The sequence below is a fragment of the Opisthorchis viverrini genome (genome assembly GCF_000715545.1).
Source record: "Opisthorchis viverrini unplaced genomic scaffold opera_v5_211, whole genome shotgun sequence".
In the NCBI taxonomy this organism is placed as follows: domain Eukaryota; kingdom Metazoa; phylum Platyhelminthes; class Trematoda; order Opisthorchiida; family Opisthorchiidae; genus Opisthorchis; species Opisthorchis viverrini.
In genome coordinates this window covers 211,220-228,130 of record NW_008751861.1, presented here as the reverse complement: position 1 = coordinate 228,130, position 16,911 = coordinate 211,220, and the positions used below count along the sequence as shown (strand labels likewise).

The window sequence follows — 16,911 nt, the reverse complement described above, 5'->3', positions numbered from 1 at the left end:
TTCAGCAGCCTTGTGAGTAGTCTCCTTTGTGAGCTTGAAGTTCCTTCTGTAGGTTTCCAAAGACAGATGACTCATTCACAGGGGTGGACAGTCTCTCAAGCTGAGAAAGTGCATGTGAAGACAAATATGGGACTGCCAGCTGCTGGACACCCCGAAAGCAACGAAGACAAAAAGGCTGCGTGCACGCAGAACGTGTATTATCATGGAAGAATCCTATCGAAACTAGCGCACCAGATCACAAGGAGAAAAATAACAACCCAGACGATTTCGTGCTGTTGCATGATTGTCGCCCGAGCTAATATGAAATTGCAGTAATCCTGGTCAAGAAACTTAGGCAGCATGGAACTTTTTCGAGGGGTCCTTTGCATGTTGCATGAGTAATTCACAGGGGGCAAAATGATCACCGTATAGTTTACGATAGTCTTCCATTCGTTTCACCAAGCCAGCGGCACCATGGATGTCAAGGTAACGGAATGGTCCTGAAAGGAATGTAGACAAAAATCAAAACGATGTGAATGAACCGAAAATGAGGGAATCAACCAACCAAACTGACGTAATCTTCTCTGGGTTCAACAAAACACTTTCCTGGAATATCAAAATCTTTTCGAAGTAGCATTTTACTGGTTGTTGATCAACTGACCAATGATCTGTTCACCCAGATTGGAAAATGGCTTTCAAACGTTCCGTAGCCAGTCTAGGAGACATCATCAACGGGTGGATCTCCTCGATTGGCGAGAATTTCGAAAGCCGATTGCCAAGCTCGACGATCAGCAACCAGTAAACGTGCCCGAGGCCTTTTTCGATATGTTGTCAACAATGACATTTTTGTTTCATTTTGATCATTAAACAGCCTCAAATTTTTAGTGAACACGTTATGAATCATGTATTTCTATGGTATCCTAACAACAGCGACTAACAGTTAGACACGCTGAAGGTGCTGATGTTCACTGATCAATCGCAAACCCCATCGGTATCCGTCTAGACAACACGATAGTTTTCCAGGGATGGGAATACCACCAGCCAGTGGAGACGAATGCGGACATAACTTTATTTTGAAGATTAAATGAGCCAGGAAAACAAACTGACTCATTGGGCACCTTGCATTTTACCTGCAGTTTCAGTGTCAGCCAAACCTACTACTGATGGTTTTGGCCACAGTACCAATCCAATCTCAGTAGAAAGGGGCACTCATGAATACCTGTCTCCGGGAATCTGATCACCCCCGTCACCACAGATGTTTGTACAAGGTCACCATGAAGAGCTGGGCCGTTGACGTAGTTATGACCATTCCGAGGACCACCTGTTATGAAAGATGGACACACCCATTGTCCTGGGGAAACGTGTTTTTTAGTGTTCACTCATTTGAATCGGCCTTGACAGCGTTCGTCCCGTACCTTATGACTTACAATACATGCCTGACATCCGGAAATTAGCCAGGGGAACGAATGACCTTAGGCCCCAGATTACCCTGAAGCCTGGCTGTCACCAGGTTGGATGGGTAGAAATATCACTGACGAAAATCCGGAGCATAGCTAAGTGTTCTTGAATATGACTTTAAATTCTGTCCGCTATACAGGTTCGACAACTCAAGATATTACTAATCGGTATTATTACTAATTGGTATTACTAATTGGTAGTTGATCGCGTCTGCTCTCTTGTCTGACATCAGTACCAGAGTGATGAGTAATTTCCTTCACACTGGGTAAACGCAAGATTCCAAAAGACTGACATGTGGTCAGCACTAGTATCAAAGACTTTAGAATCTTCGGACGTAGACTGTGTATACCTGCATATAGTGCAAAGGAGTTGGCTTCCTTCATGCTACCCCTGGGCTGAAGGTCATCCGGATAGATCGAGCTGGAAGCCATGCATTCAAAAGCATTAGACGGGGCATCCTCCACGGCCATTACCTGCAAATCCTATGTAATCTATAATACTCGATTGGAATTGACAGTTTGCTGACAGGCTTACTGAGGTTTTAAATCCCACAGAATCGATTGGTAACTCTCCGTCAGTACTCGACTATATCCATGTCATCCAACCATGTACACCGATTTAGGCGGATCATAAGCAGTTGTTTGCACACAGCTTGTGAAACGATCGGGCGGAGTCTTCTTTGGTCATCCACCAAGCGATTTTGTTTCTCTGCTGGTAAGATAAGCTGACTTCATTGTCATGGGGAACGGGAACGCCAAACAATTCTCCAATACAAGCACTGCTTGCAGCTAGATTGCGGTAATTTCCTGTGTGGGTTTACTCATTCACGTTGTGCAAAGTAATGTAGCTGAATTCGAGCATAGCATGGCAGTTCAGTTCAAGTGTAGGCTGAACTTTCATTAGCTGTTGGTTAGTCAGGGCCAAATAATTTCGCCAGGGCATCAGACGAGTGATGTAAGTAGAAATGCCACAGATCTCAACACCATCTACAACGCTGCAATAGGGATTTTTTTAGGTAAGCATCATGCGTTCGACATGCACTGTAAAGGAAGCCATCGACTGGATAGACGTCATGGCCTCGACAGTCTTTTACGCTCCCTCGGCACGTAAACTGACGTTTTCGGAATTCTCTTAATGCTGCATCAAAAGTCATCGTTAACTTGGTGAACAGCCGCGTTACGTAATATACGTTAATATGCGTTTTACGCCGAACGTAAGTAAAGAAAATCAAACAAAAAGAATGGTCGCAACGGCGTCTGTACATAATTTGACCTTAAAAGAACACAGATTGGGGAAGTGGTACACTAGCAAAAAAGAATGCGAAAGCCCAACCAGTGGTCCTCAAGGCTGAATTTAGAGACCCACTGAACTGTGTGAATGGGCTTCTGTATCACATGCATGTGGCGTACTTGAGTATAGCGGAGCGAATCCTGGTATATGATAGTAACAGCTTCTCAAGCGAAAGATTTCAGGGTAGATTTCCTAAGAGATTATCCCTAACCTGATGATTGTCGTCAGCGCCCACGGTAACAAGCCAGTAGTAGATACTGGTTTTTAACTGTCTTACAGTCATGGTTGTACGTGGGCTGGGATACTGACACGGCACCCAAACCTACCCAAGAGAACGCGAAGGGTCCTCAACTGACCCAAAAGTTTGTCGGCAAGGCCATAACGGACGGTGTAAGACTAATGTAGTGGTCCAACTTCTAGGAGAAGCGTTCTTACACTTCCATTACCAAACATAAGGCCAACGAAAACTGTGGAAGGCCCACAATCAGTTTCACCTTTACGTGACTCATCAAGTAGGCATAACGTGGGCTGACTGACACGGCACCCAAACCTACCCAAGAGAACGCGAAGGGTCCTCAACTGACCCAAAAGTTTGTCGGCAAGGCCATAACGGACGGTGTAAGACTAATGTAGTGGTCCAACTTCTAGGAGAAGCGTTCTTACACTTCCATTACCAAACATAAGGCCAACGAAAACTGTGGAAGGCCCACAATCAGTTTCACCTTTACGTGACTCATCAAGTAGGCATAGTCTTCGAATTTCCAGCAGTCTTATTTCCTAGTTTAATACCGAGAAAGAGTAATACGAACGACAGATTTAAGTGGATTTGAGCTGGGTTTCACATCAACGCCAACTCAACCCGAAAACGGCGTTTGTTAAACCCCCATACACCGATCGACCCACGATGGCTATTGAAGATGTTACGTGCACACGTCTAGCATAGCTCAGTGAATTACTGAAGTACAAACAGTCAAACAACTACGAGATTCAGCCCATTGCAATCACGTAATTACACCAGACAGGATAAAGCCACTAAGTACGTTGAGAAGGGCAGTGGTTCTGCTCTACAGAGAGCAGAGAAAGGCACCAGACGCAAGCACATCAGTTTTGTGGTACAGGTGTATACATGGATGTGTAGTGCATAGCGGGAGGAGAGAACAAGATCCGAATGGGAAGTAAGCCAGCTGTTTTGGTTTTAAATGGTGGAGAGATACGCGCAACCTTCTTTGTTAAGTGTTGGACTTACGTTGGTTAACTTATCCTTTTAGCTATCGACTATTCTCAATACTCTTTCTATATGGAACCTTAGTGAGCGCATCTTAACCAGATACTCTGACTGCCCAATCTCTCAAGCACGTGCCGATGGGCTAACCAAGGGATTAAATCCGCCATACAGGATATTGTAGCGGCCTGAAGCGGTAACCAAGTTTGTGCACTACGATCTGGTTTCCCAATAATACGACAACAAACTGGCGAGAAATGCGGTTACAAAGTACCTATAACGGCAAAACACAAGCGGCGCGAAAAAAAGAGGTATATATGAACGGATGAGGAATGGCTTTGATGGGCAAGATAGAAAACACTCTTGGGCAGTCATTCAGAGAGAGGAGCCTAGAGGTAGTATGAACACGAAACAAAGAGAATCCATGCTTGTTACGGAGCGTCACAACCCAATGGTTTGACAATGTAGTCCATTAGTATCAAGCAGTGCTTTATTGTTACAGGTTGGTGACACGGGATAAGAAAGCGAATTGCACAGTTATATGCACCTAGGTAGAGTGGATCAGCCTTGGGATTCGGTAGCTAGTATGGCCTACAATGAGTGCTCAAGCGAAGAATTTCGGGGGCTAGGTGATTGGAAAGTTGTTGGCGTTCGGACGTTGGTCCCCTAGTCGGCAGGTGTACAAATCAATAGAAAAAGATTTTGTGGTGAAAATAACTACATGGGAAACTAGGGGGCGTAATGGCAGCCTTTTAGGACTCTCGAGCTCGGCGGACAAACCAACAACCAGATAGCACACCCGGACAATCCCGATGGAGCCCAATTGTGAAGGTGTAAGCTAGAGCAATGAATAAATGCGTCCAGCCCTAGAACCATTGATTAGGATAAGGGCGATAGGCGACAAGATGTGATCGTTCTGGATTATCCAGTAATGGCATCTACTCTAACGTTTTGTTTCGTGATTTGCCCCAGCCTATTAATAATCCACAATCACCGAGTGCACCGCTGGATTCACAATCATTTAAGTAAATACCATACACAAAGCTGTGACTGCGAGTATGTTTCTTCATCCGATGATGTCAAACAACTGCGGCAGAGTTTCACTCGCTAAGTCACCAGCTAGTAGTTTAGCTGGTTTCAAGCCAAACACAAAGGAATGTGAATAGCTGGCAGGTGACTAGGATGGCTGACGAAGTGAGGCTGTCGGTACGCTCCGAGTTAGAATATAACCTCGCTTACCTACATAACCGGTTGGGATCATATTCACAAGAAAGAACATGAATTTCTTACCTCCAAAGTTTGGCGGAAATCCTAGTCCAAAAACAGCTCCAATATCCCCTTCGACTGGACCGTTGATAAGAATTCCCTCCTGTAGACACAACACAGCCTCGTTGACAAAGCGCGAGAACAAACGGTACTGAATAGTTTCCCGAGTGTTCTCTATCTTGGCAGGAACTTTGTTCCGTTCAAGTAGTGTGACTGCGTCTGAGTTCTCTAGACGATGTTTACCCTTCTTGTCCGTGTAACTATAAATACCCTTCCCAGATTTGCGTCCACGCATCCCATTAGTAGACATGTCCTTCAGAATTTGTAGGTTGCCGCCCTGGAAATAGAGACAAGTGGGGAGGTCGGTATGAAGGTAGAGCAAGGATACAGTGAAGAGAGACTACGCAGCAAAGCTTATCGTTGTTGTTTTGGGACACGGCGAAGTTCAAAAGAATGAAAACTAACCGAGTAAGACTTTTATTGCTTATTTTCAGAACAAAAACGAGCTCGTTTTATAGTGAATACTTTTACCAGAAAGTCTCCGATCGAATTGTGTAGGAAGCATGAAGGAAACGGGCCCCTTTTAGGCACATAGGAAACAAACAGACTACGTCAAATACACTCATTTTCTCCGACTGAAAGCAGTCATCTTGTCGTGGTGGTCGGGTCACGAACACGAAACATAGAGAATCCATGCTTGCTGCGGAGCGTCACAACCCAGTGGTTTGACAATGTAGTCGGTTAGTATCAAATAGTGCTTTATTGTTACAGGTTAGTAACACGGAATAGGAAAACAAATTCCACAGCTATATGCACCTAGGTAGAGTAGATCAGCCTTGGGATTCGGCAGTTAGTGAGGTCTACAAAGAGTGCTCAAGCGAAGAATTTACTGGCTAGGTGACTGGAATCTTGTTGGCGATCGGACGTTGGTCCCCTAGTCGGTAGGTGTACAAATAAATAGAGAAAAGTTTTTTGGTGAAAATAAACTATATGAAAATCTAGGGGGCGTAATGTCAGTCTTTTCGAACTCTCGAGTTCGGCGGACAAACCAACCACCAGAGAGCACACCCGATGGAGCCCAATTGTGAAGGTGTAAGCTAGAGCAATGAATAAATGCGTCCAGCCCTAGAACCATTGATTAGGATAAGGGCGATAGGCGACAAGATGTGATCGTTCTGGATTATCCAGTAATGGCATCTACTCTAACGTTTTGTTTCGTGATTTGCCCCAGCCTATTAATAATCCACAATCACCGAGTGCACCGCTGGATTCACAATCATTTAAGTAAATACCATACACAAAGCTGTGACTGCGAGTATGTTTCTTCATCCGATGATGTCAAACAACTGCGGCAGAGTTTCACTCGCTAAGTCACCAGCTAGTAGTTTAGCTGGTTTCAAGCCAAACACAAAGGAATGTGAATAGCTGGCAGGTGACTAGGATGGCTGACGAAGTGAGGCTGTCGGTACGCTCCGAGTTAGAATATAACCTCGCTTACCTACATAACCGGTTGGGATCATATTCACAAGAAAGAACATGAATTTCTTACCTCCAAAGTTTGGCGGAAATCCTAGTCCAAAAACAGCTCCAATATCCCCTTCGACTGGACCGTTGATAAGAATTCCCTCCTGTAGACACAACACAGCCTCGTTGACAAAGCGCGAGAACAAACGGTACTGAATAGTTTCCCGAGTGTTCTCTATCTTGGCAGGAACTTTGTACCGTTCAAGTAGTGTGACTGCGTCTGAGTTCTCTAGACGATGTTTACCCTTCTTGTCCGTGTAACTATAAATACCCTTCCCAGATTTGCGTCCACGCATCCCATTAGTAGACATGTCCTTCAGAATTTGTAGGTTGCCGCCCTGGAAATAGAGACAAGTGGGGAGGTCGGTATGAAGGTAGAGCAAGGATACAGTGAAGAGAGACTACGCAGCAAAGCTTATCGTCGTTGTTTTGGGACACGGCGAAGTTCAAAAGAATGAACACTAACCGAGTAAGACTTTTATTGCTTATTTTCAGAACAAAAACGAGCTCGTTTTATAGTGAATACTTTTACCAGAAAGTCTCCGATCGAATTGTGTAGGAAGCATGAAGGAAACGGGCCCCTTTTAGGCACATAGGAAACAAACAGACTACGTCAAATACACTCATTTTCTCCGACTGAAAGCAGTCATCTTGTCGTGGTGGTCGGGTTTCAGTGCTGCAATGATCCTGCGGGTTATACAGGCTGAAAAAATTGTTCAGCTGTAGCACCTCTTCAGTGCCTAATTGCTATGTCATCCGAAGGTTGTATGAGGGCTGGGATACCGCCAGGTTGCCAAGCCTAGACAGGGGAAATCGAGAAGCAGGGGTCGGGCTCGAACCACGGACCTTCCGGTCAGTAAATTCGCGCTCTAAACACTTGGGCCATCTCGCCCCACTAGGTGGAACTCAGTTCTTCGTCGGGCTGCTCCACTCTGGCCATTCTCGCATGGTTGAAACTTCCTAAAACTGAAACGGTAAAAGTCAAACATTTACGGAAACAAACAAGTCCAGTTTTCCTTTCAGTTTTTGGACCAATCATGACAAACCACTGATACTAAGATTGCAAGTAAATCGAGACTGCTGGGTGAGAAAAACCAATAGCGCTCAGTATTCACAAAATGGAATTGAATTTTCGAAAGCTATGACGTGTCATTGATGGACTAAAGCAATCGGGCAATTGAGTCAAGAGTACCAGTCCAAAATTTTGAGCCCAATTTAGACATTTCGGTGCCTCAGGGATGCTGGGAAGTTATTCCACCAAACTTTTCCGCCAGAGGTATGATTGCTTCAGTGGACAATGAAATTTGGTGAGCTGCAAAAAGATGAACGTAGATTAGGATGGTTTTTGGTTTGAGCAGCAAAATGCAACGTTTTGGCGCAAAACGTTTCACTCCACTCATAAAGGTTTTGCAGCTAAGAGCATCTTGCGGTTGATGGGCCCCCAAAGTAACTGCTGGTGAAGGGTCAGTTAAAATTCGTACCTAGCCACATATGTGCTGCTTCGCAAAACATGAAAATGAGTGACATGATAAAAAGGATGTTTCTGAAAGCTGACAACGCGTAGAAGACAATGACAATGGTGTGCATGGCCACGTGGCCTGAAAAATGCTACAATCTCAGATACCGCAACAGTTCTGCCTGTTTACCAGAACCCGAATGATGAATAATTACAACAACCAAATTAGCATCAAATGTACGGAACACATTCCACCAAAAAACGAACAGATAACTTCCTTGGTCGGGTCGGGGTAATATTTCTACTACACTAATATTTACACACAGCAGGCTTTCGAAAAGAAGTAAGAGATGAATGACATCACTTACAGCCATTCTCGCGGGGAAAGCAGCCGACAGTGTTTCGGCCACATGGAAAGCCACATCAATACCAACTTCATCAGCCAAAGTAGCCAACCCAACCGGCCATCCGAAAGAGGTAGTGGCCTTGTCCACGTCAGTGGGCGATACGCCCTCCTGCAGAATGAGGACACACTCAGATAGCATGGGACCGAGCAGACGAGTGGTATAAAAACCTGGGGCGTCCTTGACCACGATGATCACTTTGCCCTGTCGGAGACCGACGTCCATTGCAGAAGCTGGGAAAAAATCGTGGGTGAAGCAAGCGTTGGTGAACACAAAAACGATGTTTTAAGGTCGAATTACTTCCAAAACATTTACCAAAACACAAAAAGAGGAAAAATCAAGTTCGCTCGCAAGGACGCGCTCATTGTGCAGCCAGTCAAAGTTCACAGTTGGAGTGCTCAGCCAGTCGACAAACGCAAAAGGTAAGAACTCTCGAGTAAAAACAGAAAACTTTTGTGAGCAGTTAGCGTAAGAAGCCTGATAATTCTGCAGACTTAGTAGGAAAATAGACCCTCAGTTATGGCCACACAAGCTCGAGATAACTCAGATGCGCAAGTTACTGACCGAGATGTGTACGGCTGAGATCAAAGCTTGATTTTCCGACTGCTTCTACCAGGTGTGGAACGAAATAATGGTACATCAGTCCTCACGCGTCGTTCGGATGGCACGGCAATCATACACCAAAACAGTGTCCCAAATGATCGGTCTGATTTAGTGCATATCTCCCTCCGATCGGCTACGTCCACAATTCACTCTCCAATAATACTGACCCATCGTCACGCCAACTGGAGGTAGAAAAACTGCAATTCGTACATAACACCTAAAGCTCGTTGCTGCGATCCAACTAAACCTCTTATCTTAATCTATATCACTTACAAGTGTGTGGTCATTGACCCAGAAAAAAGTTATTGCCGAATCCTGTGTGTGCTAATATATACACATGCCAATGTTTATCAGTACAACTTCTGTATAACGGTATATTGATTATTAGCGAAGTCCGTAACTGTGCAATTCATTCACATATAACGCTGGCTATAAGGCATGTTGGTGTCATGTGCTACAACTTAATACGGAAGTCCCTAAGCTGCGAAATTCTCATCTTACCATGTCAGAGATCGAAATCTATCGAGAACACTTCGAAATATGGCAGATAGATGTTGTTTGGAAATATCCTGTTATTAAAAAACTACACTTTCCGAGCGGGAATACGATAACACTGAACAATTGGCGCTGGCTCGTTTCAGCGAGTAGCAGGACGAGGATAACTATTCGACGGAGAAGGAAACAGAAAATGCAGCAGTTCAGAACACAAGATTCAACGCTAGACATTTGCTGAAATTTTGCAGAACAACTTCAGATTCGACGTCGGACTGGTTGACTGCAGGAATCCGTTGTACACATCTTCAACAGAACTTACGACTGCTATCTAACCTACCCTGGAAAACGTCCATGAAATTCTCTAGCAGTATCAAAATGTTCATACTCTCCTACTGACGGTAAAACATGTGCAGCGTCCTCCTTCTTACACCTACCCCCATCACTATACTGGGTCACTCGAATTTGGGGTGGATCCTACTCATTCCCAAGTAATAAGTTATTGGATATGTAACTCCTGTGGCGAGATGCACTCTCGCCAAATCCGTCGGTTCAGATGAGCCACTTATCACAAATGTGGCAAATCAATTTGTGCTAGTCTACGTCATCATCATCATCATCGACAGCATGACATCAGTGTTCAACACCGATGCTTCACTGCCGTACAACCATGACTTATTTGAAAGCCTTATTGTAAAGAAAAGAATAAAGGTGGATGGGGGAGGGACTTGGTGCCATCTTAACACAATCATTCCGAGGTGCCTACACCTCCAGACATTCAACAGTGAGGATCACGCGGTCCCCATCCTGGGAGCCGAGCAACACCGATCTCCTTCATACTCCCCTGCCAAGTCAAGGGTTGGCCACCTCTGTTCACGTCACTCTGAGTTGGGCATGGAAAACAGCACTCTTTTCGGCAACACATGTCCCACCCAACGCAGCTTCTGGTGCTGGACACATTCTTCAATGGAAGTACCCGTTACATAACCGAAAACACGCTTTCTAACTGCCTCGTTACGGATTCGCTGACACCAACCTACACGAGTTATGGTTCTGAGACAACGATTGTCGAACACCTGAAGACGTCTCAGGTCCGCTGCTCGAATAGGCCAAGTCTCACAGCCATACAACAAAACAGCCCGTACTGTAGCTTGATACACACGTCCCTTCAGATTCAGGGATAAACCATTCTGACGCCATAGGTGTCTCAAGTTAGCAATCGCAGCCCGAGCCTTGCAGATTCGTGCATTCACCGCATCTGCTACACTACAATCAGAACTAATACAACTTCCAAGATACGTGAAACGCTCCACAACTTCCAGTACCTCTACCTGGATTGTAAGTGGCGTGTTTAGTGACTGCACGTCCACGCGTATGACCTTACACTTTGTGGGTGCAAAGTGCATACCAAAGGACGGGACGACTTTGATCAGTTCATCCACTTCTTCTCCACTTGGAACAAGAGAACGATGTCGTCTGCATATTCCAGATCGACAAGGTTCTCTTCACCGGCTATTTGAACATTAGGGTTTTGCAGACCCTGCAGCGTTCGTCTCATTATTTGATCGATCACAAAGTTAAAAAGGAATGTTACAAAGTTGCAAAGTTAAAAAGTCTACGAGCAAATAAAGAAGACGAACTACCGGATTAACTGGCTCGAATAGCCAGCAACTCCGTTATGCAGTGCATTTTCCACTTCACCATTGGCGGTAATATTCACCATTAGCGCATTGTGGATCCTGATCGGTCCTGTTAATACAACTTCGCGAAGCCGTCTCGAACGCTCCACTGACATGACTACATGTAGTAATCCAGATCTCGGTTCACGTCGACCAATAAACAATCCATCTTCATAAGCATCCGGGAAAAATCCTCCTGGTAATTTTCTTGTTCCGAACTCCGGCTCATTATTCATGAAGGATATCGACATTTTACCTCAATGGTATGTCGGCAATGTGGTATTATCAGACCTCACTCTGAAACACTCCAAACCTGCTAGGGGTGTGTAAGTTCCCTTGGTAGGACCGACAATTTTCGTTAACGACGAGAATCGGCCAAGCTTTGGATGCCCGCTTGTTTCGTTCCACTGTACTTCCAAGAACAAGTAACGGGAGCGTATTGGGTAAGTAATTAAAAAGAACAGTTTCAAATCAGACGAATCTCTCTCCCGCACTGGATAGTGAGACTACGATAGATGAAATGATCACACTCCATTGGTTGCACCCGCTTGATCACGAGCGCTATATGCCCATCGAACGACTCCCTTGAAGGGCTCTTTTCACACAAGCACGCCGAGAGAGGAAACAAGCCAAGGCAGTGAAGTATGAAAGTCACTATCAACAAACTCAGCCGCGCTAGTCATTGGCGGTGGAGGAACACCGAGACAAGACATATCAGTGGTTAGAGCCATTATCAGACATGGACGAGTCGCGTTCTTAATAGCGCTCGTGCATCGGAGCTGTTGCCTTTAATACACAGTTTTCTTCCAAATCATCGTAATTGAAAGTTCAGTGACGCCCGTGCATTTGCGCTTCAATTATATCAGCTACTGACTCCAATGCTCAGCTATCTACCCTACCTCATCGGCGAACGAGGCTGTGGCAACTTGCTGTAAGGCAAGTACGCGGTTTTTACAGCTGTTGATGACGATGATGCCGAATTGATACCGAAAGCCGGGTGCATGCCACACTACTTATGTGTTGCGCCCCATTTCGCAGCTTGAACGGAGCCACTGTGTAGTCCTACCATCAGGAAGTTTTATACGGTTCAACAGTCGAAGGTGTGCAATGCGTTTCATATGGCTTACTTAGAAAGGAAGCTGGTTTGAGATCGTTTTCTTCTGTCAATAAGAAGACATCTCCAACACTACTGATGTGAAAGTGGTCTACTTCGTAATAGGCGTTGGCTGTTGCCATCTACTCACAGCAGTGACGCATCTGCAATCAGACGGTCTAGCTGAGAATTTCATGCGCGTTGTTAGTAGCGTGATATACCTCATCAATTTATCAATACTGCTGTAGATGGAACGTGAGGTGGACGGCTTCCGACGCTGTATCGTCACCCTACTTGTACTATCGTGGGTCAGACATCTCCAAAGCTGTAGAGAACTCCGCATACAAATCCTTAGTGTCTGGAATAGGCTGACTCAGCGTTCCAATGGGATACTAACCTACGGCACGCGACTGGTATATTACTGGATCGGTTGGGAAATCAAGCCCGAACTCTACATATGGACTACTACTGTCTAGGCTTGAGCAGCCTAGCAACATCTCAACTCTCGAACTTCTTTCAAATGGTACGGCAAGGACCTCTTCAAATTGATGTCATTACACCATTTAACGCAGCTGAGACCGACAATCTTGTGTTTTTACCATGTTGTGAGCTGTTGAGGACAAGCTGCCGATCAAACACCCAGCAACTATGAAGATCTGTTATCTAAGGTGTAGTGTACGCCTCGGTTGAAACCAAACTGTTTTTGGGAACCTGTTCTACTTATAATCGTGTGACTACTGACCTCGAAAAAGGAGACTACAGAACAGTGTGTGTGTGCCAGTGTACATAAGTTTATCTGCCAATAAGATACTTGTATAACAATGTATTGATCACTGGTGAACTCCGTAGTTTCCGTGGAGAATCACACATGCACAGGTCTTAACCAGGTCCCGTTTAGACATTTCTCAACCAACCGTTTCGATGATGAGACGAAATGTGGGAGGGCACTTGTGAGACCCAGCTCTAGAAGTAGGCAGTAACCGACGAGGAAAGGTTCTTAGTTAAGTCATAAAACAAGCGGATTCAGATTCAACCCTAAATTTCCGACAGTCCATTTCAACTATTACCTGTGTCTTGAGGATAGAACGCAGCTCGGATTACTTGCAACCAGTTTTGGTATACTTAAGAAGCCACATGCCGTTATTTTTTATCAACCCGATTAGGTTGGCTCAAGGAACCCATGTAGTGAAGTGCCTAGTTAATGCAGGACAACGCTTGTATTTCGTGCGTGCTACTGATTAGGCAATAAAACAGAAGTTACGGTAAGTGCAAGCACGTGTGCTTTAACAGTACGTCAACAAACGAAGGGAAGTGTCTATTACGGAGCGGAAGGTTGAACAAATTACAAAAAATCGTTCAGCTGTAACACCATTCCGGCGCCTAGCTGCCATGCCACCCGAAATAAACACAAGGGCTGGGGTACTGCCAGGCTGGCCAAGCATAGACAGGGGAAGTCGAGAGGGAGAGGTCGACTTCGAACCATGGACCTTCCGGTCAGTAAATTCGCGCTCAAACCACTGAGTCATCTCGCTCCAGAGGCTGGTGTGGCAGTGGACAGAACTTGGATGCCTCGTAGCCTTCGGAGTACGTTCAAACTTGAGAGAAGTGACTGCATGTAGCTGAGAAAGTAGTGTAGACTACCTTACTTGCGGAATTCATTCAACCTACAGTCTAACAGGTCTGAATGAATATCCCCCACACACACACAGAAAAGGTAGGTCATCAGTTCGGATGAGACATGCCAGTGCTTCCAACTGGGACTACCTATAAGCCACCTAGCCGTTGTGGCGATAAACCTGGTGAAGTACCAACCGAACGTACGTTCTTCATCAAATGTTGGAGGAACAGGACGGCTCCAGACGATCTCACCGTCATTCTAGTTGGAGAGCTCTACTTCACGAGGCAACTATCGAGAGTGTCAAATACGTACCCAAAGTTTCCTGTGAGGTCTTGTCCGTGACGATCAATTCCAAAAGTTCCATTCTTTCCACAGGTGAGAAGTAATGCATACCAACGACCTGAACACCAACAGACACATGAAACGTGAATTAAGGAATGGAGAAACAAATATGCACAAGCCCCGTGAAAAATACAAGAACAGTTAAGACGCAAATAGTTAACTCAAATAGATTGTAGGTTTCTAAGCAAATGTCTACCGTCACTTCTACACAGCAGGTGTGAAGCAATCCGGTGAGAGTGCCAGTGCCCGGTTACTGGCGGACTTCTGCGTCAAGCACAGAACGCAGCCTCACCTACAACGGGAATCACGATTGCAAGCCCAGCAAGTCAAAACATGCAACCGACTGTTCCAGATAGAACTACCGCGCAATTTTTTGCCGTTCCGTCCAAGTGCAGTTTTAGACCTGAAGTTATACTCGAACTGAATACAGCAGCGAAGCAGAGATTTAAGAAACACCTTAACCCAGCGAGAAGGTCATATTGCTCTGTCCTTCGTGCAAGACTCTTTGCTTTTATTAACAGGGATCGATAGGCACTAATACACTGGTGTCATAGATGAGGCCATGAATGTTGCAGTAAACGAGTGTTCAGAACAGACGACCCGAACACAAAACGTCTTGGAAAGGAAAGGGTTCCGATAACGAATAGATAGAGTGCTCGGGTTTAGTTGAGGCCACTTAGCAGTGGGGCTAACCAAGATGCTGAGGTATCCTAGCACAGTTCGTACCTCAGGATCAGGAATATGTCTTGGAAGTTCAGCAACGCAAATGGATACATTTTACTTTTACATTGCCGGTTAGTATCTAGCCACGAAGTGAGACTAAATCGAACTAGCCCAGCTAGGCAACCTGGATTGCAACGAAGCGAACAACAGACGTGCTTGGATGGGTTTCTAGACACGTAATTTGAAAGTACAAGTTGTCTGGAGTGACAGGGTTTTCAACGAAATCGCCAAAATAATTCAAACCAAGTTCATGTTTATGTTCAAGCCTAAGCTGGAAGGCTTATGTGCATTTTGTTTAGAGATTGTCTAGCTTTCCAGGGGTGGGAGGAACAAGGAGAGAGTACATATTGACAAAATTCAGGTTATTTGCTGCGCCTTTCACGCTTTCCTAACTTGATGTCATGTATACATTCCAGTGCATGGTCAGTAGGAAAGAGTTATCCGGGAACACGGGTTCTTTAACATGTAAAAGGTAACCACTGTGACCGTTATATAAATTAACTAATAATTCAACTGCGCACTGACGATGTCTCCTCGACTGGGGGACGAAACCTTTGCCAACCAATCGCCAAGCTCGGCGAACAGATCAACTGCCATCCGATCAACCACCAGTAACTAATAAAAAAGATACTGACGTACTTGCCCTTCAGGTCCAGACTACGTTTGGGGGAAACAACTTATCAAAGAACGAGCCACAATCCCCAGGTACTCGGAAACTCGGAAGGATGGTGTCTGGCTCAGAATTTCACCCATCCTCACGCTAGGTAATGCGATTTTGCTGTTGTCGAATACAGAGAAAAGCTTGTAAGGGTTTAACAAGACGGACCTGATCAGCAGAAATCCTGAAACGCCTGAGATGGACGGACTTTTGTAACATAAGGGGAACCGTTTTCCTATAGTTGGAGAATTGCAGATGTTCCATTCAGTTGTTGGACAGATATTTGTCACCACTAACACAAATCCCTGGAATGTAAAGCTCTGTGATAGAATAACGTTTAATTCATAAGAACAATGATAAGATAAAAACAACGCGGCATCATGATCAGCGTTAATCTGTACAAGTTCAAACCGTTCAGTCGATGCAGTGCGAACGAGGTGCGGTGCGGTTGCTACCACAACCTGATGGATAAGCCGCTTCGGATATTCGCATAGCTATCGATCGCAAAATGTGCGATTCGATTAGTGTGCTGCTGATCTCTTTGTTCGCCAAAGGAATACTTGGAGTTTGTTCTCAAACAGTCTGCCCCAGATGACGAGTTACGGTTTGCATACTGCACTCGTACAAAAAGGTCCCAGATGTGTCGGTGAATAAAGAAATAGTAGTTATTCAGCTCCTTGCTAACTAGACGAGGCGCATACAAAGGTAAACGGACTGTTGATTGTGGTCAAATTTTAGTACATAGTGGCACTATGTTGGTGCGTATATATATATATATATATATATATATATATATATATATATATATATATATATATATATATATATATATATATATATATATATATATATATATATATCATAAGAGAGTGAAAACACGCAGAATACCATAGTCCCATGAAGCATAAGTTGTTTAGAGACTGGTACATAGGTCACATAGTGGTCTGAGTGGAGAAAGTTCGTTGAAATAGTCAGATGTAGTGTATTTTAAAAATACATATGTCTGCCTCATTTAAGAGTAAGGATCCATACACAGTTGAAATTGAGCCTAACGAAACCCACACGCAGTTTCTGAATCCATATGAACTGCACAAATCAAGACAA

At 44.8% G+C, this 16,911-nt stretch overlaps 1 protein-coding gene across 1 annotated transcript in view; it reads right to left on the bottom strand.

The window, feature by feature from the left end:
• Positions 1–330: 330 nt before the first annotated feature.
• T265_08169 (hypothetical protein) overlaps positions 331–16,911 on the bottom strand; it is a gene marked incomplete at both ends in the record, with an annotated part of 41,145 nt that continues 24,564 nt past the window's right edge. The window contains 5 exons of the mRNA XM_009173894.1: positions 331–479; positions 5,189–5,552; positions 6,718–7,077; positions 8,564–8,832; positions 10,731–11,025. Of these exons, the coding sequence (XP_009172158.1) occupies positions 331–479; positions 5,189–5,552; positions 6,718–7,077; positions 8,564–8,832; positions 10,731–11,025 (1,437 nt within the window). The remainder of the gene's footprint in view (positions 480–5,188; positions 5,553–6,717; positions 7,078–8,563; positions 8,833–10,730; positions 11,026–16,911) is intronic.